This window comes from Rhinolophus ferrumequinum, chromosome 10 (assembly GCF_004115265.2).
Source record: "Rhinolophus ferrumequinum isolate MPI-CBG mRhiFer1 chromosome 10, mRhiFer1_v1.p, whole genome shotgun sequence".
NCBI classification, from domain to species: domain Eukaryota; kingdom Metazoa; phylum Chordata; class Mammalia; order Chiroptera; family Rhinolophidae; genus Rhinolophus; species Rhinolophus ferrumequinum.
In genome coordinates this window covers 26059576-26087394 of record NC_046293.1, presented here as the reverse complement: position 1 = coordinate 26087394, position 27819 = coordinate 26059576, and the positions used below count along the sequence as shown (strand labels likewise).

At 33.7% G+C, this 27819-nt stretch overlaps 1 protein-coding gene across 1 annotated transcript; it reads left to right on the top strand.

Annotated features, from left to right (window-relative positions):
• The first annotated feature begins 457 nt into the window (after window positions 1-457).
• Window positions 458-9227, top strand: LOC117028761 (NKG2-A/NKG2-B type II integral membrane protein-like). Its single transcript, XM_033117647.1, is given in 7 exon segments — window positions 458-572; window positions 2308-2408; window positions 2917-2934; window positions 2937-3014; window positions 3562-3615; window positions 4144-4295; window positions 9117-9227. Coding segments are annotated over 6 exon segments (483 nt in total). The 5' UTR covers window positions 458-572; window positions 2308-2338.
• The last annotated feature ends 18592 nt before the right edge of the window (window positions 9228-27819 follow it).

Here is a 27819-nt window from a genome sequence, read left to right as displayed (position 1 = left end):
GTTGAAAATGTAGTAATTCTTCAGAACAACAGGAACAAATATTATTAAATACCTATTTAATCAGGTTACGATTTTAGTTTTCATTATAGTAGAAATAATGTAATAAATATAAAGAAAAAAAGTGGGTAATGCCAGTATTTAGCAACCTTGTCTAAGAGTAGAACTTAAACATCTAAGATCCTCTTAATAAAGCCAAAGTTTTCAGTGCTTGTGATTAAGATGGAATCAGCAACATGAGTCGTCAAGTCTGTTGTCCGCAGAAATCTTTTAGAATATGCAAACAACTTCTCAGAGGCTCAATGGGCAAACTAAATGACATACCACAAGCTCAGTCTCCTACATTGTGAAGGTGTGTGATAAGGTAAACTGTCTTCAAAATAGCCGAAGTCTAAGAATTTCCTGTTCAAACTTTAAGTGACATAGTGGTGAAATATTTACTTTGTCCACTTTTGCTTCACTTTTGCTTTCTCTCTCAGTCTTCACATGCAGCCTGTGAAGACCACAGGTATTGTTTGTTACAGGAGTAACCTGTTCTTCCACTAAAGAATCTACGACTTTCTGGCCTAAACAAGGTATGTGTCTCTACTCTCCTGCCTCTCTGTTAGCTCATCTCATGAAGTAGGAGATTGCAAATGCTAGATGTGATGCAACTGAGGTATAATTAACATGCAATGAAATCCAAGAAAACATTGGTATCCTGATTTGTACAATTCAGGCAAAAAACGAGAATAAAATGTGAAATTCGTTGGAGGAATCTTCAAATAAATATAGCTTGTAGAAAATTACTAGTGACTGTACACACATGCATAACTTGGTTTATAAATCAATATAACTTAAAGTGAAATCTTATAAGCATTGTGACTTGGAACAGTTTACTTTGTATTTTGTAATTAATAGGTACAGTTATATCTGTATGTTATTTTATATTTAATTAGCCTTTAAAAATAGATTCTTAAAATGAATTCATCATATCATGAAGGTCAAACTTATTCCTCATAGATGTACTTTGATTAAATAAAAGCAGTTTGAATTGCGATAAAAATAGGATGAGGTATCATGCATAAAATCCTTATTTAAACTTTATTTTAAACAATCAAAAGTCTTTTAAAAAATTGAACAAAACATTGAAAACCAGAATTCACAGTGGTCATAATGTCTAATGAATTATGTTACATTGTCTAACTGACATGAATCAAGAATAGTAACATGGCAAATGTATTAAAGTAATAATTAAAATATGGAACATATCACTGAGAGTTATAAATGCGTTTGAGTATTGTGTTTTACATGCATTATATCTTACATATTTTTATTCCCACTTTAGAGTAGTAAACTAGGTTGCTAGATGCTGGGTAAGTTTTAAAGGTCATACCTTGTAAGTTTCCAAGCCAGAATTTTTTCTAGATCTCACTGAAGGCAGAGCCCACTGACTGAATTATTATATTATGTTTTTTGGTTTATTACACTTGCTTACACAACTAAGGCTACCCTCACTGACTTTGACAGCCATCAGACCTTTCGGGAGTTTGCACCCAAACTGTTCCTCCATCAATGATCGACACATTTATTTATCATGTTATGATTTCAAATCTTAGACATTAAATAATTACAAATAACTTGCATAAAATAAGCATTTTAAAAATCTTTTTATGTTTTATTGTTTTTATTATTTATTAAGTTTTGGATAACTTTAATGTGTAAGATTTTTCAACATATAAAATATTTCTTTAACAATTTAATGATGTCTCAGAATTCCAGTTATTCAAAATACAATATCATTGGTTATACCTTATCTGCCCTTTTAGTACATAAATATAAGTGACTAAATAAAAGTAATCTAGTGCAGGAAATTACTATATACGTTACCACTACTATTCCCCCAACTTTAGATCCCTCAATCTTTAACCCGTAGTGGATTTAAAAATTGTCATAAATATTGGTGCATGACTTTTTTTTCTATACAACAATTTAATTTACAACATAGTCATTTTTACAATTGTAAAATGTTTAAGTGGAATCTGACTTTAGATTAATAAAGATATAAGAGTCATGAATTTCTTTATCCCTAATTTATTACTTTTCATTGCTTTAACCAATAATATAGTGTGAAACATAGAATATCATTCTAAGAACTATTCTTCTGTCATGAAACACTTATTTAAAGTTGTAAAACAATTAGAATATGACCTCACATTGGTACACTGTAAAATGAGTACCGTTACTTATCTCACACTCTACCCACATTGACTACTCTAGGAATCTTGCCATTATTTACACCATTTATTAACTAAAGTAAAGTTATCACAGGCGCCATACCTGACATTACTCAGCTGCAGAGATGGATATCCAACTAGAAAACTACTCAGAACAGAATCTGGCTAAGGACTCAAGGAGACAGCAGCCAAAAGGTAAGGGCATGAAAAGCTCCATTTTACTAACTGGACAGCAAATATCCTATGAGGAACTAAACCTTCAAAATGCTTGTCAGTATCATCAAAGGAATGACAACAATGACAACTGCAAAGCTAAAGCATTAAATAGACCCAGAGTGTAATAGTTCTATAGGATGTGCAGCCGGGTGGAGAGCTGTGGGGAAACAGTAGGGAATAAGCTCACACATTTTTAATTAGTGAGGATCAGAGGTTGAAGTTGGAATACAATATTCTAACATGAATTCTGGGGACTAATTTATGCAGGCATGGTGGTAAGGTGCAGTCTTTGAACAACAATTCATGGAGCATTATATTTCTTGAAAATGCAATGGCATATTCTGAAAGGTTACAATGGTAGGTATGGGTTTGGAGTTCAAGTTTATATATATGTATATATATAAATATATGATTCCATGCGTGTAAACTGTCTGAACAGTTGTCTCCATTTCTCCTTCTCAGTATGTATTTTATTTCTTTCCTGCAGAATCAGAATCACCTCCAGAGAAGCTCTTGCTGGGATCCTGGGAGTCTTTTGTCTGATTTTGATGTACACTTTAGTTAGAATGATGAATTTTATTTCCAGTATGTACATTTTTGAAAGACTATGAGGGAACTTTTCACTCTGATGCTCATCAGTGCCTCTAAACATTTTATAATACTATGAAATAGAGCTATCATTTTAATGTATGCATTTAGAATAAATGTGGAGTGTTTTTTTGAATTTCAAAAGTATAAATACCCGAATATTTCTATAGAATATTACATATATTTATATTCAGATTTCATATCTTAAAGATATGCTTTTTTACATTAATCATGGACCTTTTATACTGTTTTTTTCTGAATAACGTGTCTCATTTCAATCTCATAGACTTTATTGAGAAATACAAGCTAAGCATTCAGATTAGTTAAACCAATATTGTAAAAAATGGTGACAATTGATCCTATAAGCATTTGAAATATTTTTCCCCCAAATCTTCATTACTTTATTACTTTTTCTTAAAATCAATTTTATTTCAGGTTTTTCTAATTTTAAACAAAACACCAAATTTCATTCTAAGAAACTAAAATTATGATTTATTTAGAGAAATATTAATTTTTTAAATAAGAATTACTTTTTGTTTTCTAGCTGCTGTAATGCCAGAGCAGACTAATTCCCGCTTGACAACAGGGATCCAGGAAGGTACAGAATAATTTTCGAAGTTCTGATATTACTACAGTTTACAGTTTGTCTGTAACTCAGGGTAGGCAAAAATAATAATAGGGTTTTATGGGAATATATAAATTATAACATTGGGCAATTAGTGTTCATAAATAATAATTTTAGGAGAATGGTCTTTCTTAGGGAACAATATGAAGAAATATACATTTTAAATCACCATACCCATTGTTGCCAATTGGCTTACATTTCCCCGTTACGCAATGAGACAAATAATTTTGCTATTCCAAAAACGTGGTTTTGTTCATTGACTTTCATGACATGTGTTAAAGGGGATATTTATGTTTGTGTGTTTTCCTTATTTGGGCACAAAAATTAGGGGGTGAGAGGCTGACCCTTCTCTGTGAGTGTGTGATTGTGTTTTGTTTGATATGTATCAGTTAATGAAGGTGAATAGAAATGCTATGCACATATATGTTTTTACTTATGCCAATATGAAAATTAATTTTTATTTCTTTAATTCAAATTGTTTTTGGATGATAATTTCTTCAGCATATCATTGTGGTCATTGTCCAAAGGAGTGGTTTACATATTCCAACAACTGCTATTACATCAGCACTGAAAGAAAAACGTGGACTGAGAGTCAGACGGCCTGTGCTTCCAAGAACTCTAGCCTGCTTTATATAGACAATAAAGAAGAAGTGGTAAGATTTTAAGTTTCCAACATTTTGTTAAAAGATTATTTTTGTCTACATTATACTTGTAGTATTCATTCATATTTTTGTATACATTTGTAGTTTAAAGTCTGTTAATATTCTATTGTTTAACTCTTTAATATTTTATTTATATTTCATGTCATTAATGCACATTTAATAATTTCCAGTTCTTACTTTCCATAGACAACCATACTTGTATAAATGCTTTTTGCCTAAATTACGTTTTGCTATTTAAATTTGCTGTACAATTTTATATCAAGGACACAAAACATCATGATTGTGCAGATTGATTATAAACTGACAGGACCCATGTCATGAACAATCAGATCATGAAAAGGAAGTTTCCAGTCCACAATAGCCCACTCCTGTGTATTCTCTCACAAGTTTTCCTCCCCCTACTTAACCACTATTCTAATTTTTAATATTCCAAATTATCATTGCTTAAATTTGAGCTCTTGTAACAGGGATCATTCAGTATGCATTTTATGTGTCTCCTTTCATTCCCATATGATATTTTTGCAATTCATCCACACTGTTGCATTTATCTGTAGTTAATTTTTGCTACTGTAATACATGTACATGACAGTTTTAATCTATACTGTTCAGAAAAATAGTTTTTTTGTTTTTAATTAAAATTTATTGGGGTGACAACTGTTAGGAAATCTACACAGATTTCACTTGTACAATTCTGTAATACATCATCTATATATCACATTGTGTGTTCAACACACAGAGTCAGTTCTCCTGTCACCATATATTTGATCCCCTTTTTCCTCATTTACTATCCCCATCCCGCCTACCCTGTGGGAACCAGTAAACTATTGTCTGTGTCTATAAGTTTTTTCTTCTTCATTTGTTTGTCTTGTTCTTTTGTTGTTTTCAGTTTTATATACCACATATCAGTGAAATCATATGGTCCTTGACTCTTTCGGTGTGACTTATTTTGCTGAGCATAATAATCTCAAGTTCCATGCATGTTGTCGAAAATGGTACTATTTCATCTTTTCTTTTGGCAGAATAGTATTCCATTTGTATATATACCACATCTTCTTTTTCCAATCATCTGTCAAAGGACACTGGTTGTTTCCATGTCTTGGCCACTGTAAATAAAGCTGCAATGAACTTTGGAGCACGTATGTCTTTTCAGATAAATGTTTTCAGATGTTTTGGGTATATGCCCAGGAGAGGGATTAGCTGGGTCATATGATAATTCTATCATTAATTTTTTGAAGAACATCCACATTGCTTTCCATAGTGCCCTCACCAATCTGCATTCCCACCAACAGTGTATGAGTGCTCCTTTTTCTTCACAGCCTCTCCAACAATTGTTACTATTTGTCTTGTTGAAGATAGCCATTCTAACTGGGGTGAGGCGATATCTCATTGCGGTTTTTATTTGCATTTCTCTGATGATTAGTGATGTCGAACATTTTTCCATATGTCTATTGGCCATGTCTATGTCCCTTTGGAGAAATGTCTATTCAGGTCCACTGCCCATTTTTGAATTGGATTGCTTGTGGGTTTTTTTGTTGTTGAGTTGTATGAGTTCCTTACATATTTTGGATATTAGCCCCTTATCGGAGGCGTTGTTTGCAAAAATCTTTTCCAATTAGATTTGTTGCCTTCTCATTTTGTCAATGGTTTATTTTGCCATGAAGAAGATTTTTAGTTTGATATAATCTCATTCATTTATTTTAGGTTTTACTTCCCTTGCCTTTGGGGTCAAATTCATAAAATGGTCTTTGAACACAAGGTAGGCAACCATAAATAAAGCTGCAATGAACTTCAGAGCACATATAGCTTTATGGATAAATGTTTTTAGGATTTTTGGGTAGATACCCAGGAGAGGGATTGCTGGGTCATATGGTAATTCTATTCTTAATATTTTGAGGAAGTTCCCCACTATGTCTCATAGCGGCTGCACCAATCAGCATTCCCACCAAACAGTACATGAAGGTTCCTTTTTCTCCACAGCCTCTCCAATACTTGTTGTTGTTAGTCTTGTTGATGATAGCCATTCTAACTCGTGTGAAGTGATATCTTATTGTGGTTGGAATGACATTGGAACTTTTAGATGTCCAACTATAATAATTGAAGTGTTTGTATCTCCTTTTAATGTTGTCAGGTTCTACTCATGTGTTTGAGGTTTCTGTTGTTAGGTGGTCACATGTTTACAATTGTTTTATGTACTTCTTAATGACATCATTAATATTTTGAATTGTTTCTTTTATTTCTAATAATATTTCTTGTTTTAACAGTTATTTTGTCCGATGTTAGAATGGCCAGTTCAGCTCCCCTAAGGTTACAGTTCATAGGGTATATCATTTTTTCACCCTTTTACTTTCATTTTTGTACCTTTGAATATAAAGTGCATTTATGATAGACAACACATAGATGGATCTTACATTTTCCCTCAGTATGACAATTTCTATCTTTTGATTAAAATATGTATTTTATTCACATTTAGTGTAGAATAAAATAAAATGTATTTTATTCACATTTAGTTGGATTTACGTCTGCTGTTTTGCTCTTTGTTCTATGTCCGTGTCTTTAGGTTTTTCTTTTATACTTCCTGACATCTTTTGTCTTAAACATGTATTATTATAGCGTTCCATTTTAATTCTCTGTCAATGGTTTGGATATACATAATTTTCTTAGTAGTTGCTGTAGATATTAGACATATATCCTTAGCTCATCACTGTCTACTTCAAGTCAATTCTGACTAAATTCCAGTGAAATATAGAAGCTTAGCACCAATATAGCTCCATGTCCTCTCTTGTCTGTTGTGGTCTTACTATTCTCTCTAACAATGTTGTACCCAGTCAGCCAGCACTGGTTTGTGAACAAACAGTGATGCACATCCTTTGTGACCTGGCATTCATGATTTACAGAAAGATGACTTGAAATTAATCATTCTAGGGATTTTTGCAAACCAAAAATAAACATATGCTAACAAATAAGGATTTTCCCCCCAACCCCGAACAAGGTTCCCATTTTCCAGCACAGAGTTGCAATCATAGAGACCCAACCATACAGTGTCAGAATTATTGCCTTAAATAATCTCATTTTCAAAAGTAATCACAAGAACAGAAACACAGATGATTAAGTTTGCCCATATACTTACCATTTCTACTGCTCTTCCTTCCTGTGGCTATGAGTTACCGTCCAGTATCATTTACTTTTAGCCTGAAGAACGTTTTTGGAGGGCAGGTCTGCTAACAAGAAATTCTCTGTTTTGTTTTTGTGTATTTTGTAAGGTCCCTATTGCAACTTCTTTTTTGAAGGACTGTTTTGCTGAATTAAGAATTCTTGTTTGACAGGTTTTGATGTCTTTCCCCACCAGTACTTTCAGCTCTTTGAATATGTCACTCTCGCTTTCTATTCAGTTTTCTTTCTGATTAGAACTCATTATTAATCATATTGCTATTTCCTATATGTAATGGGTAAGTTTTCTTTTGCTTATTTCAAGGTTACCTTTTTTTTTATTTTTTTGCTTTCTATTTTACATTTTATATTGTGGCAAAAAACACTTAAGATAAAATTCATCATTACCAATTAAAAAAAAAAGACACAGACTGATTCTCTGAGAGTAGTTTAGGTTACAGCAAAATTGAGACAAGACGGAGATTTTCCATCTACCCTTATTAGGTACTCAACTCCCTCGTCTGGAATAGGGTGCAGGACAAATGTGGATTCTGGGAGAGATAATGTGGCCCATGTGCTGCTGGAGGAGGGAAATGTCTCACCTGCTCCCTCATTTTCACACTGACTCAAGCTACATCATGCTCCCACAATTTTCCTCATAATTGTTTCTTTGTCTATGTCTTCAATGTTTTTCAGTCATTTGATTATAATATTTTGAGAATTAGATTTCTACGTGCTGTTTCTATGTATAGTTTGCTGAATCGCATATGCCTACAAAATTTTAAAATTAAATTTAAAAAGTTATGTCATTATGTCTCCAAGTTGTTTTTCTATGTCTGTCTCTCTTGTTGTTCTCAGTGTATATTTACACCTATGTTAGTTTTCTTGATACTGCTTCAAAAGTCTCTGAGTGTCTACTTATTTTTCTCTTTTTTTCTCTCTATTTTTTGGGGTAAACAATGTTTTAACCACCATCTTCAATTTCAGTAATTCTCTCTTTGTGTCTCAAATTTTATATACAATTATTTTGACTGTATTACTTGTGTATAGAGAGTGTGTTTTGTATATTTTCTAATCATTTATGGTTACATATTTTTGATAATATTGTGTAGTAAACAGTAATTCTGTTTCATTTTTCTTGGATTCATTATTTTTTGTGATTTGCGAAACTTTTACTGCAGAATCTTCTCTTTAGAGTGTGTTTGCTTATATCTCTTCTCAGTTTTTAAAATTGTAATTATTTATTTTTAATTTTAGTCTGGCTTCCTAGGGATTCCCCTTGTGTATTTATAGCTTGGTTGACAATCAATGATTATATATTTTTAAAGAATTCAAATAGCTTCAGTCAATAGGATTTCCATAGTCTGTTATTTGTACTTGTGAATGTATGCGTGTACGGGGGAGTCCTCATAACTTTGCAATTAGTTTTCAAGTCCACTTTGCCTTTTATTTTTACTGGGATCATCTTTATCTCCTCTACACAAGTGCACCTTTGTTTCATCAGTCAAGAATGTGTAGAGAGTTAATGTCTTCTCTTCTTGTGAATTCTCCCTTTTATTTCCTCTCCATTATATTTGTGGCTGGCACTGCGCTGGACACAAAAGAGACTAAAAGCTCAGACTAGAAAAAGGGTGGGTTTTGCTCTTTTTAACCTTGTAAATTCAGCACTTTGAGCTGAAAAATAGTGAGCAATTTAGCACCCTTGCCCCACTGCTAATCAAGTGTGGCCCTGAGGCAACAACACCATTGATTTTGGCAGCCTTCTCCAAATTGTAAAAACTATAGTTCTTCATACTCACTGAGCTGAGGTGGGGTGGGAGGGTGACATGGGAGTGATCCTAAGCAGGAAGACTACAAATTTGCTCCATTCTTACTTGAATTTCTAGGAATTTTTCCAATAATAAGTCACAAGTTATTATTAGTCTTTGGTAAATTGTTGCAGCCTTGAAATTATTTGTGTCAACTGCCCTCTTCAGTAATAACACGTTTTCCTAATGTGTTCAGAGTGTAGGTATATAATGTAAAATGAAAATTAAATTGAATAAAATGGAAAGAATGAGCTTTATATTCCATTAGAAATTCATATTAGTATAAAACATTTTTTTCTGTCTCATAAAATTTGTTTCTCTTAGAATTTTTTGAACACCTTCTGTTCTCAGTCATGGATTGACATCTCCTTAAGAACCAATATAAGTTTGTTGGTGTGGCCAAAAGTCTCAACTCTCTCTTCCAAACTGTAAGTTTCATGAGAACTCTTATATTTTATGCCTTGAAGTAATTAACCTTAGAAAGAAAAAACAATATTTGAACAATTATATGAAGACAATTATTTAAGTATTTCCATACAAAATTATACAAGAACTATTCAGATATAGGTATATAAGTATTAGCCTAAGTAAATTATCTATTCATCAAAGTATTAGGTCATGTATCACCAGATTAATGATATATTATTCTCTGTATTTCAGGTTCTCAATATCTTCAGAAATGAGCAAGAATTGTGCATTTGTGTTGTTTCACTCACACTGGGTTTTTTATGAACACTGTTTAGAAAAAAAACAATATGTTTGTAAGCACCAGACACTTCGCTGTATCTGAAGTTGGTATAATGCTAATCTGTAAAGAACACATTTTTAATTTACTTAAAACTCATGCAATAAATTTTCTTATAATTATTTCTTATGATACAATTTTGAGGACAGCTTTACATTCACAACAAAATTTAGACAGGTACTGAGATTTCCCATATTCTCCCCATCCCTACACATGCAGAGCTTCCTCCATGATCAACATCACTCACCAAAATGGTCATTTGCCACTGAGAATGAATCTGCATTGATGCATCATATTCACTTAAAATCCATAGTTTATGTGAGGCTTAACCCTTGGTGTTGTAGAATTATTTTTAAATCTATATTTTAAAATTATTTTTAAAAATATATACCCAAGTACATGTTACATGTTTCATAAGATGTTGCTGTTTATTAAGATAGATGATGTATTTTAATGTCAAGAGCTATTATTTCTAAGTCCTCAAAATGGTGAATAATTCCATTTATATTTTCAAACTAGTTGATTTGTCATAGCCTTCAAATGTTGAAAATGAGGATTGAACAACACAGGCTGGCATAGTGTGTAAGTCATACTGGAGTCAAAAGTCAAAATGGAAAGGAAATTTGATTTTAAAAATTATTAAATTTTGTAGGGGTGATCGCCTACCAACAGGAGAGAAAAGAAAATTATAAAGTATACCCTAGGGTTAAAGAAGAGTACCCAAAGGTGAAATGGCTTGGAAGCCAGGTTTACACCCTGACGCTGGGTTGTAGACTTCACTGAACACAGTGTGTCTGCAGACAAACCTGTCGGCTGACACATTCACTGGGTTGCCCTGGATAGAGCAGTCCCACAGTCCGCTGGCTGTTATTGGTGAGGACGGATTTCTGGTTGTGATTGACAAGCAGGAAGAACTGCCTAACACAGTGTCTGCAGACAGAGGTTGGAAAAGAAGGAACTACAATTAGGATTGGCCACAAAAATTGCTGGAGGGTGAATACCACAGGATTTCCTGCTTGCATGCAATGACAACCCCACCACCGAGGCCAAAGGAGAGAAAACACCATGAAACCAGGAACAAGAGTCATTTCTCTGGCATTCTCTCCATTGCCTTTTTCAGGCAAAATAAAATCACGCCAGCTGACAAGGTTGAAAAAGTTATAGGAACTAGCTCCATTATCTCAGAGAGGGCTATGAAGTATAGATTTGGAGCTGAGATTAATAAATTGTTGATCGGCTCCGAGATTACTATGCAAGAACTACAAAGTTAGTATATGACATAATTCTTTATATAGAAAATTCTAAAGACTCCATCAAAATCTATTAGAAACAATAAACAAATACAAAAATACTGCAAAAAAAGTTGCAGTATACAAAACCAATGTACAAAAATCCATGCATTCCTACATACTTACACTGAAATTTCAGAAGAAAAATAGAGGGAAATAAAACAACAACATTTCTTTTACAATTACAACCAAAAAAAGAATAAAATACCTAGGAATAAACTTAAGAAAAGATGGAAGGACCTATACACTGAAACAATAGCACATTATTAAAAGATTTGAAGAAGATACAAAGAAATGAAAAGTATTCTGAGTTCATGGATTGGAAGAATCAACATAGTTAAAATTGCCATATTACCCAAAGCACTATACTGATTTAATGCAATTCCCATCAAAATCCCAGTGAAATTTTTTATTATTGTAATTTTTTCTTGTCTTGAACCATCATTTATTTTTCTTTTCAATTACATTTATTCAGGGTGACAATGGTTAGTAAAATTACATAGGTTTCACGTTACTTTATTCAACTATGTATATCCATTGCCAAATGATATGCTTGCCACAAGAAGTTCTCAATAGATACAAGCTCAAAAAATAAATAGGAAACAGTCTTCATGATAATATCAATAATTTTGTTTGTTTGTTTATTTATTTACATCTTTTGTTATGCTCTGGTGTTGTTAATTCTGTGTAACATAATAGAGAACAAAAATTAATGCAGTACAGAAAGGCTCTAGGAGATTGGCTAAAACCACAGAAGGGACATTATAAACTTTCCATGGTTATTTTCATATGCTCCAAGCAGGTAATGTAGGAATTGTAGAGTTTAAAACCACATGCATTTTTATTCTTGCATACACAAATGAATCTATTGGCAATAAAGAAAGAAATAAGTCAATTAGAATTTGACCAAGTGCTGTTAGGTGAATTAAAAAAAAAATAAAGTTGTAACTTGGGAGACATTGATTCTATCCAGATCTGCAACAAATGAGCCTTTTTCCTTTGGAAAAGTGTTGTCTCATCCCTAGGTCTATTTCCCTAGGCACTTTAGAAAAGTAATTTACAAATTGTATGACATTTACAAAATTCTGGGATTCTTTGATATTAAAATACTGAAGTAACACAAAATCCATTTTTGCAATATGCAGAAAATGTTAATGGCATTTTTTTTATGCGTGTGTAGATTACCATGGTGGTAGGAAATGTAAGGTTCAGTGGCAAGCAAATAAGCTTCAAAGAAAAATAACCATGATGTTAATAGAAATTTGAAGTTATCTGATTTGTAAGTCATGCATTTGATCTACTTGAGAGAAATTTTGAAAAGATTTGCTGTCTATTTGACCATCTAATTACAAATTCTAAGACAATACCATAAGGGGAAAACACTTTTCTATTGTATTATATAGATAGATATTAAACAAACAAAATAATGAAGTCTTTTAGCATGGGCTAAGTTAATATAATGAAAACATTTCTTTGTGAAAGAAATGACATATCAATAGAATTGCTTATTTTTAGAATTACAGAAAGTTTCAACTGAGATGGGGCCAAGAAATTATTTTTCCATTACTAGCTCAGGAAACTGTACCAAGCAATATTAATTACTTACCAGGATGGTGACCTACTCTCCCTCCCTTCCCACTGAAGTACATATTCAACAGTTGTGGGATCTCTGCCATGTGTACTCACTGACATCATATTTGCCTAGCTAAGTACATAATACCTAACCGAATGTTCTGAATAAATATTTTAGGTTCTAAATTAATAAGTTCTGAAAAAATATTTCTTCAGGTATGTTTGTAGATTTTTTACTGCTATATTGCTCAGAATACTTCTATATTGCTCAGTCACTTCTGCTTCAGTGTACCCACGCATATCCAGATTCAGCTCTATTTCTTCCAGTCCCCCTTTCTAAAACTTAATTGCTCATGTGAATTTTAGAATTTGTCTTTTTTATGTCTCTTACCAATTCAAGCACATTTACAGAAAAATCAAGAGAACTGACTCTGGTGGTGAACACAAAATGTGATATTTAGATGATATATTACAGAGTTGTATACCTGAAACCTATATAACTTTACTAACAATTGTCACGCCAATAAATTTTAATAAAACAAAATCAAGACTGCCCAAGTTTCGTTTGGTCATAACCACACATGTTATGCTTCCATTTCTGGGCGACCATCCAGTAGACACCTCTGACCACATGCAGCTATGGTGTCAGTTTGAAGTGAGCATCCTGCCAAGAAGACTGTTTGTTTCTCACCACAAAGTTGCATTGTGGTCTCATCACCTCCTCCCCTATGGTACACAGGAAGTTCTGAACACATGGTCAGCCGTGTAGGTCAGCCTGTAGCTTACTTGCCAAGAAGACCTGTTGATTAGGCCTTGGTAGTTATTCTCACTTAGGAAAAGTAATTTCTAAATGGTTCATAGCAGTAGTGGTCATTGTTCTCAAATGATTTGACCCTGGGATGTTTGCAAAGCACTGTAACTTTTTTCAATAGTTTTAAGAAGTCAGATAAATATGTACATATGAAGCTCATACATGTATTTTTGTAGTCAAATTATTGCTTATGCATGAATTCATTTTGTTGTTTTATTTATTAGGAAGTATGTTTTCTGATACCTACATCATGTCCTTTTTAAATTTCACATATCACCCAAGTATCACTGATGTTTAGGAAATCCTCAACAGATGTTTCATCACGACACATGCAGAGTGAATACATGCTGAACACTGAGATTAAAATTAGAATTTCTTTTTACTTAACATCTCCTTATACAAGTACATTTTGTGTTTTTTTTTCCATCCCTTCCTTTCAAGTTTTTTAACTCAACATCCTGGACTCCTCTTGGAATATGCCTCTTTCAGAATTCTTAAAGATAGATGTTAACTAGACTTATTGTGGTGATCATTTCTCAATATATACAAATATAGAATCATTAGGTTGTATACTTGAAACTAATAAATGTTATATGTCAATCATCCCTCAATAAAAAATAAAAAGTAAATAAAATAAAATACGCCTCTCAAAAAGAATCCTTTCCTCACTCTATTTGTTTAGGGGCTATTATATATGACACCGTAACTGCCATGCTTAGCTTTATCATGGTATTTATTTCAAGAAATTTACTTGCAGATAATGTTTTTGTGACTTCCCCACAGGTGTGTAAGTTTCTATTAGAACTATTAATAAATAAAATTAGTAGACTATTCAGATGCTCTATATCTACTCTACTCTTATCTTTTTCCCTCGGTATTCTATTTAAGAGAGACATAATCTCATTCAGATTTAAAGCACTAACATAAAAATAACTCTTCAGACAAGTGTGATTTAGATTTCCCCATAGAAGCCCGCATTTAAACATCCATTATTTTTTTTATGAATTAAATATTTGTAAAAATGTGGTTGTAAGAAAATATCTGCTTACATTTCCTATCATATATCTTATTTTACTATGTATAAAATTTAATGGCAAATGTTGATTAGCTGAAGAGAACATTGGTATAAGAATGTCAGAAGAGAACATTTTTAAACTTGCTTTACATTCACTTATCTTGTTTATTCTTGAACTTGTTTATACTTATTTGTCCATTTTATGTCACATGCACAAAAATGTAAACTTCATGAAGGCAAGAAATTTTGTCTGAGTTGTTTACTTCGATATTCTCAAGGCCTAGAATAGCACCTAGAAAGTGGTAGTCATTTAAAAAAAATGTGTTGAATAAACGTTTATTCAAATATCACCACAGAAAATTTGTTTTCCTTCCTTTTGAAATTTATCTTTAAGAATTTTGGTTACTTTTCCTTAAAATTTTGTAATAATTTATCACCTTATCTTCCTTCATATTGTCTCTTTATTTTGAATAAATGAATATAAATAAAATATCTACTAAACCAGTCTTCTTAATTGATATCAGCTCACATCTATTTATTTTTCTCATGCTGAACAGGGATGTGTATACAAGTTCCTAGTACTTCTGCATATGATGTCTAAATGGTAGAGGTCCAATTTTATGTTTTTATTTGTATAAAAAATTTCCCAGCACTAATTATTTATTTCATTTCCTACTTTATCTGCAATGGTACCTCATATATTTTTTTCATATATGCATGTGGCTATTTCATGTCTGTGTATTTTCTCTTTTTCGGTTTGTCTGATCTATGTTGTCATATCACTTTGTCTTAACAAAGCTTTAGCAAAGGTCTTAATATCTAGTAGGACAAGGCCTCTACCTTTTCTTCCTCTTCAATAGTTAGTAACAGGCTACTCTTGGCTTTTGCAGTTTAATGAATATTTGGGATTCTGCTTTGTAAGTTTCATAACAAAACCTTGAATATTAACTGGAATTGAATTGAATCTCTAAAATATTTTAGGATCATTGACACCTTTATTTTAGATCCAGTAGTCCTATCAAATTATCATGCTAAGGGAATTAAGTCAGACAGAAAAAGACAAAAACTATATGATTTCACACATCTGTGGAATATAACACTGAAAGCAACAAATGAGCAAGACAACAAACATGCAAAAACTCATAGACACAGACATCAGTTTAAAGGTTACCAGATGTTAAAGGGGGGTGGTCAAGATAGAAGAGGGTACAGGGGGTCAAATGTATGGTGATGGAACAAGATTTGACTGTGGGTGGTGAACACACAATGTAATATATAGATGATGTATTATAGAAATGTACACTTGAAATTATATTAGGTTGGTGCAAAAGTAATTGCGGTTTTTGCAATTATATTTAACCTTTTAAACTGCAACTACTTTTGCACCCACCTAATTTTATTAACCAACGTTATCCTAAAGAATTTAATTAAAAAATGTTTATTTTTGTACAAATTTCTATAAAATTATATAACATGTTCCATATAGCTCTTATTTACTTCTGTTAGATTTGCTCATAACTACTTTATAGTACTTCCTGTTGTTGTTCATTAATTTATTAATATATTAAAAACTTATTGTTTCTGTTTATTATTGACCTTTAATATAATAGCTTTTGCAAATTAATGCTACATTTAGTTATACTAATGTTATTTCTATTCACTGACCATTAAATTATTTTTTATTTTCTATATAGATAAACATATCATCATCAAAATATTTAAGTTTTTGTGTCTTTAATGCCTTTAATTTCTTGTGGTGGTCTTAAATGTGCTAAGGAATCTCCACGATAACTTGGAAAAGAAATGGTATTAGAGATCATTTTCCCTTCAGGATTTTCTGAAATACCGCTAATATCTTGAAGTTAAGAATCTTGTTTAGGCTTATTTCCCCAAACATGCATTTCACGGATGTCATTGAAATTGCAGCATGAGGTGAGCCTCTTGAAATCTCCCCTGGAATTTACAAAAAATTGAACAACTATAATTCCACAGAGGACTCCCTGAACAGCAGAAAGACAAGACTAAGAGACACACAACTGAAATGATCTAAAGGTGGGCAAATTGGGTGAGTGGGGGAGGAGGGAAGCAGGAAGTGAGGAGATGTGAGCCCCATGTGTGGAGGACACAGACATAGCTCAGAGCTCTGAGCTCACTGCATTCCGGAGCTACTGCAGCTGTGGGAGAGGGAAGAATTCAGACTGCTAGTGCTCCCCTTATGGCCAACAGTACCACCTGAAGGATCAGCTTATAATATGGCTGAACCAAACGCTCAAAGCAGAGACCTCAGATCAAAGAATGAGGAAAGAAAGGTGAAAATGGAGGTTTAAGTCTTCACTGCCAAGCAGAGGATGGAAAGCTTAGGCATGGAGCTTAGCCACCCCCTCCCACCCTCCCAGAGCTCACCAAACCCCCACCTTCCCAGTGCTAGAAGATGAACGGTAGCAGTGTCAGATCAAAAGAACAGAATATTTGCAGTTCTGAGATCTGCAACCCGCAGCCACGGACTCACAGCCCAGCTAGTTCCAGCAAAGGGTAGGGAGCCCTGGATGCAGGATGCGCTTTGATGGTGGTCACCGCCATTGCTCACAACCACATCTCACAACCAACCCTGCCCCCTGCCACCATCTATCTGGGCAGATCCCTGCAGGAGTACACAGAGTCTCTGAAACACACAGGCCCTGAATATGGTGTAGGAAGAGCTTCAGAACTTCAGAAGCTTTCCACATTCCTCAGTGGAAGCGGTGCCCTGAGACCCAGGCAACCTGCTCACAGAGGAGAAGCCCACCTTCCAGGGAATTCTCCACATTGTGTGAGAGGCCCGAACAGTATAGAGAAAATATAACACTACAGCATGAGAGAATATTAAAGGCTGCAGTTGGACAGAAAATAAAGCATTCTACCAACACCTACTGGGAAGCAAAGGAAAGACCTCTTCCTACCAACCTGTTGCAGAACACTCTCCTAGGTGCTGCAGATGCCTAGGAAGAGAAATAATAACTTATTAATTGCCATGAACAACTAAGGTAAAAAGGCAGTTCAGAAAAAAAAAATGATATTCTCCAGAAAATGAACTTAAAGACATGGAAATACGTGACTTAAATGACAGAGAATTAAAGATTGCAGTTCTGAAAAACCTCAATGAGACACAAGAAAACACAGACAGGCAGTTTAATGAACTCAGAAATACAATCAAAGAACAACATGAACATTTTACCAAAGAGATTGAAATTTTAAAAAAGAACCAAATAAAATTTCTGGAGAGTAAGAACTCAATAAAAGAAATGAAGAATGAAATAGCCAGCTTAGGTAATAGAGCTGACCAGATGGAGGAAAGAATTAGTGACATCGAAGGTAGAAATCTGGAAATGACACAGATATGGAAGATTTTCTTGAGAGTTAAAAGAAATGAAAGAACTCTACAAGAACTTTCTGACTGCATCAGAAAGAGCAATTTAGGAATAATGGGTATACCAGAAGGAAAAGAAAGGAAGAAGGGAACAGAGAGTATATTCAAACAGATAGTTGATGATAACTTCTCAAACTTGTGGAAAGAACTGGATCCTCGAATCCAAGAAGCAAATACAACACATAATTACCTCCCCCCCAATAGGCCTTCTCCAAGGCACATTGTATTGAAGCTGTCTAAAATAAATGAAAAGAAAGAATCCTCAAGGCAGCCAGGGAAAAGAAGACGGTAACCCACAAAGGAAAGCCAATTAGAATATCATCAGATTTTTCAGCAGAAACTCTACAAGCCAGGAGGGAGTGGACTCAAATATTAAAACTATTAGGGAGAAATTATGAGCCAAAAATAATATATACTGCAAAAAATCCTTTAGATATGAAGGAGGAATAAAGACTTTTCCAGACATACAGAAGCTGAGGGAATTTTCTAATACATGACCTGCATTACAAGAATTACTGAAAAAGGCTATTCGACCAGCATAAACGAGGTAATTTGTGACAACAAAAACATTAAAGGGGGGGAGAATAAAGGTCTGAACCTGCATAAGGGAATGAAGAAACTAAGCATGTTGAAGATAATGGAATACTCTAAATATCAAACTTTCTTTTAAATATACTTAATGGTAACCAATCAAAAAAAAAAAATCCAGAACGGAGATATGTAATATAATAAAAGAAGAAATGGGGGAAAATCATAGAATACCACCACACTGAAATAATAGACAGCAACAAAAAGGCAAAAAAAAAAAAAAAAAAACAAACAATGGGACACTGTCCTACTAGAAAACCAAAGATAGACTGGAAGGAAATCCTCATATATCAATAATTACCCCAAAGGAAATGGACTGAACTCACCAATAAAAAGGCACAGAGTAGCAGACTGGATCAAGAAACTAAACCCAACCACATGCTGTCCCCAAGAGACACATCTCAGTTACAAGGACACATATAGACTCAAATTGAAAGTATGGAAATTGATACTCTAAGCAAATGGTATCCAGAGAAAGGCAGGTGTAGCAATACTGTTATCAGATAAAACAGACTTCAGGATAAAAAAGGTAACAAGAGACAAAGATGGACATTTCATAATAATAAAGGAGACTATACAACAAGAAGACATAACAAGTCATCAATATTTATGCCCCCAATCAGGGAGTACTGAAGTATACAAATCAACTACTAACAGAATTAACGGGAGAAATTGACCAAAACACAATTATAGTAGAGGACCTACATACATTATTGCCAGCTATGGACAGATCATCCAAACAGAAAATAAAGAAAGAAATATCAGCCCTAAAAGGCACATTAGATGAAATGGACATAATTGACATTTATAGAGCACTTCTTCCTAGAACATCAGACTATGCATTCTATTCTAGTGTACATGGAGCATTCTCAATGATAGGCCATATATTGGGACATAAAACTAGCCTCAGAAAATTTAAGAAGATTGAAATAATATCAAGCATATACTCTGATATGCTTCGAAATTGGATTTAACTGCAAAAAGAAAGCAGGAAAACCCACAAATATGTGCAGATTAAACAACATGCTTTTAGAGAATGACTGGGTCAAAGAAGAAAAAAGGGGGGAGATCAAAAATAGAAATAAATGAGAATGAATACATCCTACCAAATTTTGGGGGATGGAGCAAAAGCACTTTTAAGAGGGAAATTTATATCATCACAGGCCTATATCAAGAAACAAGAAAAATCTCAGATACATAACCTCACGTTACACCTTAGAGAACTAGAAATAATAAAAATCAGAGTAGAACTAAATGAAATAGAGAACAAAAAGATAATAGACCAAAATAATGTGACAAAGAGCTGGTTCTTTGAAAAGATTAATAAAAATGACAAACCCTTCCCTAGACTCACTAAGAGGAGAAAAGGCACAAATAAACAAAATTAGAAATGAAAGAAGGGAAGTTATGACATAGGCAAAAGAAATACAAACAGTCATCCAAGAATACTATGAAGGACCATATGCCACCAAATTTGATAACCTAGAAGAAATGATAAAATTCTTAGAAATATATAGGCTTATTAGGCTGAATAACAAAGAATTGGAAAATATAAATAGACTGATCACCAGTAAGGAAATTTAATCAGTTATCTGAAACCTTCCCAAAAGCAAAAGTCCGGGACCAGATGGCTTCACTAGTGAATTCTGCCAACATTCAAAGAGGATATAATACCTGTCCTACTCAAACTCTTCCAAAACACTGAAGACACAATACTCCCTAACTCATTTTATGAGGTCAGCATTACCCTGATACCAAAACCCGGTAAGGATAACACAAAAAAAGAAAATTACAGACCAATATTTCCGATGATTACAGATGCAAAAATCCTAAACAAAATTCTAGCAAATCGAATGCAACAATGCATTAAAAAGATTATACATTACGACCAAGTGGGGTTCATTCCAGGCACACAAGGATGGTTCAACACATGCAAATCGATCAATGTGATACATCACATAAACAATACAAGGAACAAAATCATATAATTATATCAATAGATGCAGAAAAAGCATTTCACAATATACAACATCCATTTATGATTAAAACACTTAATAAAATAGGTACAGAAGGAAAATACCTTAACATAATAAAGGCCATATATGACAAACCCTCAGCTAATATCATAATTAATGGTGAAAACCTGAAGCCCTTTGCTCTACATTCAGGAAAAACAAAGGGCTGTTCCCTATAACCTCTGCTTTTCAACATGGTATTGGAAGTCCTAGCCAGAGCAATCAGGTAAGAGAAAGAAATAAAAGGCATCCAACTTGGGAATGAAGAAGTTAATGACATGATTCTATCTATAGAAAACCCTAATGACTTCACCAAAAAGCTATTAGAACAGGAAAAGAATACAGTAAAGTTGTCAGCTACAAAATCAACATACAAAATCCATTGCATTCCTATATACTAACAATGAAATCTCAGAAAAAGAAAATAAAATTCCTTTTGCAATTGCAACAAAAAGAATAAAATACCTGGGAATAAACTTAACCAAGGATGTGAAAGACCTATATATTGAAAACTGTAAGTAATATTTAAGAGAAATTGAAGAAGACAAAAAGAAATGGAAAGACATTCGGTGTTCATGGATTGGAAGAATCAACATAGTTAAAATGGCCATATTTCCCAAAGCAATATACAGATTTAAATGCAATCCCCATCAAAATCCCAATGGCATGTTTTAAAGAAATAGAGCAAAAAACCATCAGATTTGTACAAAACCACAAAAGACCCCGAATAGCCAAAGCAATCCGAAGAAAAAAGAACAATGCTGGAGGTATCACATGCCTGACTTCAGCTTGTACTACACGGCAACGATAATCAAAACAGTATAATATTGGCAGAAAAACAGACACACACACCAATGGACTAACATTGAGAATGCAGAAATAAACCCACATAAATATGGAGAGATAATTTTTGACAAAGAGGCAAAAGACATACAATGGAGAAAATATGGCCTCTTCAATAAATACTGGTGGGAAAATTAGAAGGCCACGTGCAAAAGAATGAAACTAGACTTGTATCTGTCACCATGTACCAAAATTAACTCAAAATTGATCAATGACCTAAACACAAGACCTGAAACAATAAACTGCATAGAAGAAAGCATAGGTACTAAACTTATGGACCTTGGGTTCAAAGAGCATTTTATGAATTTGACTTCAAAGGCAAGGGAAGTAAAAGCTGAAATAAACGAGTGAGACAATATCAAACTCAAAAGCTTCTGCACAGCAAAAGAAACCATCGACAAAACACAGAGGCAACCAACCGAATGGGAGAAGATTTTTGCAAACAACGTCTCTGATAAGAGGCTAATATCCAAAATATATAAGGAACTCATACAACTCAACAACAAAAAACAAAAAATCTAATTAAAAAATGGGCAGAGCACCTGAAGAGACATTTCTCCAAAGAGAACATACAAATGACCAATAGACATGAAAAAATGTTCAACATCACTAATTATCAGAGAAATGAAATAAAAACCACAATAAGATATCACCTCACACCAATTAGAATGGCTATCATCAACAAGACAAATAGTAACAAGTGTTGGAGAGGTTGTGGAGAAAAAGGAGCCCTCATACACTGTTGGTGGGAATACAGAATGGTGCGGCCTCTATGGAACGCAGTGTGGAGGTTCCTCAAAAAAATTAAGAATAGAATTACCATATTACTCTCTTGGTATCTATCCAAAAATATCTGGAAACATTTATCCGTAAAGATATATGTGCTCCGATTTTCATTTCAGCTTTATTTACAGTGGCTAAGACATGGAAACAACAAAAGTGTCCTTCGATAGACAATTGGATAAAGAAGTTATGATATATATACACAATGGAATACTATTCAGCCATTAAAAATGATGAAATAGTACCATTTGCACAAAACATGGATGGACCTTGAGATTATTATGCTAAGCGAAATAAGTTAGACAGAAAAAGTCGAGAACCATACGATTTTGTTGATATGTGGTATATAAAACTGAAAACAACAAAAGAACAAGACAAACAAATGAAGAAACAAAAGCTCTTAGACATAGACAATAGTTTAATGGTTACCAGAGAGTAAGGGGGGGATGGAGGTGGTAGATGAGGTTAAAGGGCATCAAATATATGGTGATGGAAAGAGAACTTTGGGTGGTGAACACACAATGTGATATATAGATGAGGTATTATAGAATTGTACACCTGAAATCTATGTAACTTTACTAATAATTGTCACCCCAATAAACTTTAATTAAAAAAAAAGAAAAGAATGATGTTTATATAGATCACAGTATGTATGATAAATATTGTTTTAGTCATGAAAAGGTGTTGAATTATAGTAAATGTGGTTTCCATCTTGATGTAATCATGTTTTTCTATTTCTTTAATATGTAGTTTATAGCAAATTACATTTAAGAATTTTTCTTTCATAGGAAAATTATTATTACAATCCTGAAATAAACTCAGTTTGTTCATATATATTAGTTTTATACACTGATTTTTTTTAATACTTAGACGTTTATCATTTATATCCCCCACACTGTGTGAACCCCCCAGCCCCCATCCATTATTCCTCTGACATTGTATAGAGCCATTACATTTCCACTGTCTCTATTCCTAATTCTGTACTCCGCTTCTTGTAAGTATATACATACACACATACATACATACATACATACATACATACATATATATATATAATTATAGTTGGCATTCATTATTGTTCAGCTTCAGGTGTACAGTGCAGTGATCAGTCATCTACATCATCCCTGAGGTGGTCTCCCAAATGGGACAAGTGTCCATTGGATACCCCACAAAATCTTTACAACATTATTGATTACATTCACCAAATTAATTTTCAGAACCCCATTGCCATCTTGTGGTTACCGACTGTTTTCTAATCCCCTCACCTTCACCCTTATCCCCACCCCCCGCCCATCTAGCAACCCTCAGTTTTTCCTCTGTGTCTCCAAAACTGTTTCTAATTAGTTCATTCACTTATTATTCTTTTCTTTAGATTCCACATATAAGTGAGATAATATGGTATTTGTCTTTCTCTCTCTGACTTATTTCACTTAACATAATGTTCTCTAGGTCCATCCATGTTGTTGCAAATGGTAAGATTTCTTTCTTCTTAATGGCTGTGTAATACTCCATTGTATAAATGTACCACAGTTTCTTAATCCAGTCATCTACCGATGGGCATTTCGGTTGTTTCCATGTCTTGGCTATTGTGTATAGTGCTGCATAAACATAGGAGTGCATAAAGATTTTTGAACTAGAGTTTTGGATTTCTCCAGATAGATACCTAGAAGTGGAATTGCTGGATCATAAGGTAGTTCCATTTTCAGATTTTTGAGATACCTCCATTCTGTTTTCCATAATGGCTGCACCAATCTGCAATCCCACCACCAGTGCACAAGCGTTCCCTTTTCTCCACATCCGTGCCAGCACTTGTTGTTTGTTGATTTATTGATGCTAGCCATTTTGACTGGGGTGAGGTGATCTCATTGTGGTTTTTATTTGTATTTCTCTGATGGTTAGTGAGGTTGAACATTTCTTCATATGTCTGTTTGCCATCTGTATGTCCTTTTTAGAAAAATGTCTCTTCATGTCCTCTGCCCACTTTTTAATTGGGTTGTTTGGTTTTTTTGGAGTTGAGTTGAGTGAGTTTTTAATAAATTTGTGATATTAACACCTTATCAGATATATCATTGGCAAATATGTTTTCCCATTCAGTAGGATCCCTTTTTGTTTTATTGATGGTTTCCTTTGCTGTGAAATAACTTTTTAGTTTGACGTAATCCCACATGTTTATTTTTTCTCTTACTTCCCTCTTGCGAGGGGATATATCAGTAAAAATCATACTCTGGGTAATGTCTCTGAAGTTTCGTCCTATATTTTCTTCTAGGAATTTTATGGTTTCAGATCTTACATTTAAGTCTTTAAGCCATTTTGAATTTATTTTTGTATATGGTGTAAGGAGGTGGTCCAGCTTTATTTTTTTGCATGTGTCTGTCCAGGTTTCCCAGCACCATTTATTGAATAGACTGTCTTTACCCCACTGTACATTCTTGCTTCCATTGTCGTAGATTAAATGGCCATATAGGCATGGATTTATTTCTGGACTTTCTATTCTGTTCCATTGATCTATGTGTCTGTTTTTATGCCAGTACCATGCTGTTTTGATTACTGTAGCCTTGTAGTATAATTTGATGTCAGGTATTGTTATACCTCCCACTTTGTTCTTATTTCTCAAGATTGCCGAGGCTATCCGGGGTCTTTTATGGTCCCATATAAATTTTAGGATTATATGTTCTATTTCTGTGAAAAATGTCGTTGGTAGTTTGACAGGAATTGCATTGAATATGTATATTGCCTTTGGCAGTATGGACATTTTAACTATATTAATTCTTCCTATCCATGAACATGGTATGTGTTTCCATCTATTTGTATCTTCTTTCATTTCTTTCTTCAGTGTCTTATAATTTTCTGAGTACAGGTCTTTTACTTCTTTGGTTAAATTTATTCCCAGGTATTTTATAGTCTTTGAAGCAATTGTAAATGGGATTGTTTTCTTAATTTCTCATTCTGACATTTTATTATTGGTATATACAAATGCAACTGATTTCTGAGTATTAATTTTGTATCCTGATACTTTACTAAATTCATCTATATGCTCTAATAGTTTCTTGGTGAAGTCTTTAGGGTTCTCTATATATAGTATCATGTCATCTGCATATAATGACAATGTTACTTCCTCCTTACCAATTTGGATGCCTTTTATTTCTTTTTCTTGTCTGATTGCTGTGGCTAGAACTTCCAGCACTATGTTGAATAGAAGCGGAGAAAGTGGGCAACGTTGCCTTGTTCCTGATCTTAAGGGGAATGGCTTTAGCTTTTCCCCATTGAGTATAATGTTAGCTGTGTGTTTATCATATATGGCCTTTATTATGTTGAGATATGATCTCTCTATTCCCACTTTCTTAAGGGTTTTTATCATAAATGGCTGCTGGATTTTATCAAATGCTTTTTCTGAATCTATCAATATGATCATGTGATTTTTATTTGTCATTGTGTTAATGTGGTGTATCACATTAATTGATTTGCAGATGTTGAACCACACTTGCATACCAGGGATGAATCCCACTTGATCATGGTGTATGATCTTTTTAATGTATTGCTGAATTCTGTTCGCTAATATTTTGTTGAGGATTTTTGCATCTATATTCATAACAGATATTGGCCTGTAGTTTTCTTTTTTTGTGGTGTCTTTGTCTGATTTTGGTATCAGGGTGATAGTTGCTTCATAAAAAGTGTTTGGGAGTCTTCCCTCCTTCTGGATTTTTTGGAAGAGCTTGAGGAGAATAGGTGATAATTCTTTTTTGAACGTTTTATAAAATTCACCTGTAAAGCCATCTGGTCCAGGGTTTTTGTTTGGTGGGAGATTGTTGATTACTGATTCAATATCCCTGGTGGTAATCAGTCTACTCAGGTTTTCTGTTTCTTCTTGAGTTAGCCTTGGAAGGTTGTACGCCTCTAGAAAATTGTCCATTTCTTCCAGATTGTCAAATTTGTTGGCATATAGTTGCTCATAATAATTTCTTAAAATTCTTTGTATTTCTGCGGTGTCTGTTGTCACTTCTCCTCTTTCACTTCTGATTTTATTAATTTGGGTTCTCTCTCTTTTTTAATGAGTCTGGCTAACGGTTTGTAAATTTTGTTTATCCTTTCTAAGAACCAACTTTTGGATTCATTGATCTTTTGTATTGTTTTTTCTGGTTTCTATTTTATTTATTTCCACTCTGATCTTAATATCTCCTTCCTTGTACTCCCTTTGGGCTTATTTTGCTGTTCTTTTTTCAGATCCCTTAAGTGTGAAGATAAACTGTTGATTAGTGATGTTTCTTGTTTCTTTAGGTAAGCCTGCAATGCTATGAATTTCCCTCTTAGGACTGTTTTCTCTGCATCCCATAGACTTTGGGTCATCGTGTTTTCATTTTTGTTTGTCTCAAGATATCTTTTGATTTCTTCCTTGATCTCCTTGTTGAGCCGTTCATTATTTAATAACATGTTATTCAGCCTCCATGAATTGGTGTGTCTTCCAGATTTTTTCCTGTAGTTCATTTCTAATTTCATAGCACTATGGTCAGAGAAGACAATTGGTATGATTTCAATTGTCTTAAATTTATCAAGACTTATTTTGTGGCCTAACATATGGTCTATCTTGGAAAATGTTCCATGTGTGCTTGAGAAGAACATGTATTCTACAGCTTTGGGGTGAAATGTTCTGAAAATATTGATTAAATCCATGTGGTCCAATGTGTCATTTAAGGCTGTTGTTTCCATACTGATTTTCTGTCTGGAAGACCTGTCCCTTGTTGTCAGAGGTTTGTTGAAGTCCCCTATTATGATAGTGTTACTGTTGATCTCTGTCTTTATGTCAGTCAGTACCTGTTTTATATATTTAGGTACTCCTATGTTGGGTGCATAGATATTTACTAGCATTATGTCCTCTTGTCGGATCGATCCCTTTATTATTATATAGTGCCCATCTTTGTCTTTTAATATGTTCTTCATTTTCAAGTCTATTTTGTCAAGATGTAAGTATTGCAACTCCAGCTTCTTTCTCATTTCCATTTGCGTGAAATATCTTACTCCAATTCTTCACTTTCAGCCTGTGTGTGTCTTTTGATCTGAGGTGAGTCTCTTGTATACAGCATATACAAGGGTCTTGCTTTCTTATCCACTCAGCCACCCTATGTCTCTTGATTGGAGTATTTAATCTGTTTACATTTAAAGTAATTATTGATAGGTACATAGTTGTTGCCATTTTTAAATTTGTAGTTAGATTGTTTTCATCTTTCTTCTATTTACAGAAGTGTTTTTAGTATTTCTTGCAATGCTGGCTTGGTGGTAATAAATTCCTTTAGCTTATTCTTTTCTGGGAAGCTCTTTATTTCTCCATCGACTTTAAATGATAGCCTTGCTGAATAAAGCAATCTAGGTTGTAGGCCTTTGTTTTCCATCACTTTGAGTATCTCCTGCCACTCCCTCCTGGCTTTCAATGTTTCTGTAGAAAAATCATTTGATAGTCTTATGGGAGTTCCCTTGTATGTAACCCTCTGTCTTTCTCCT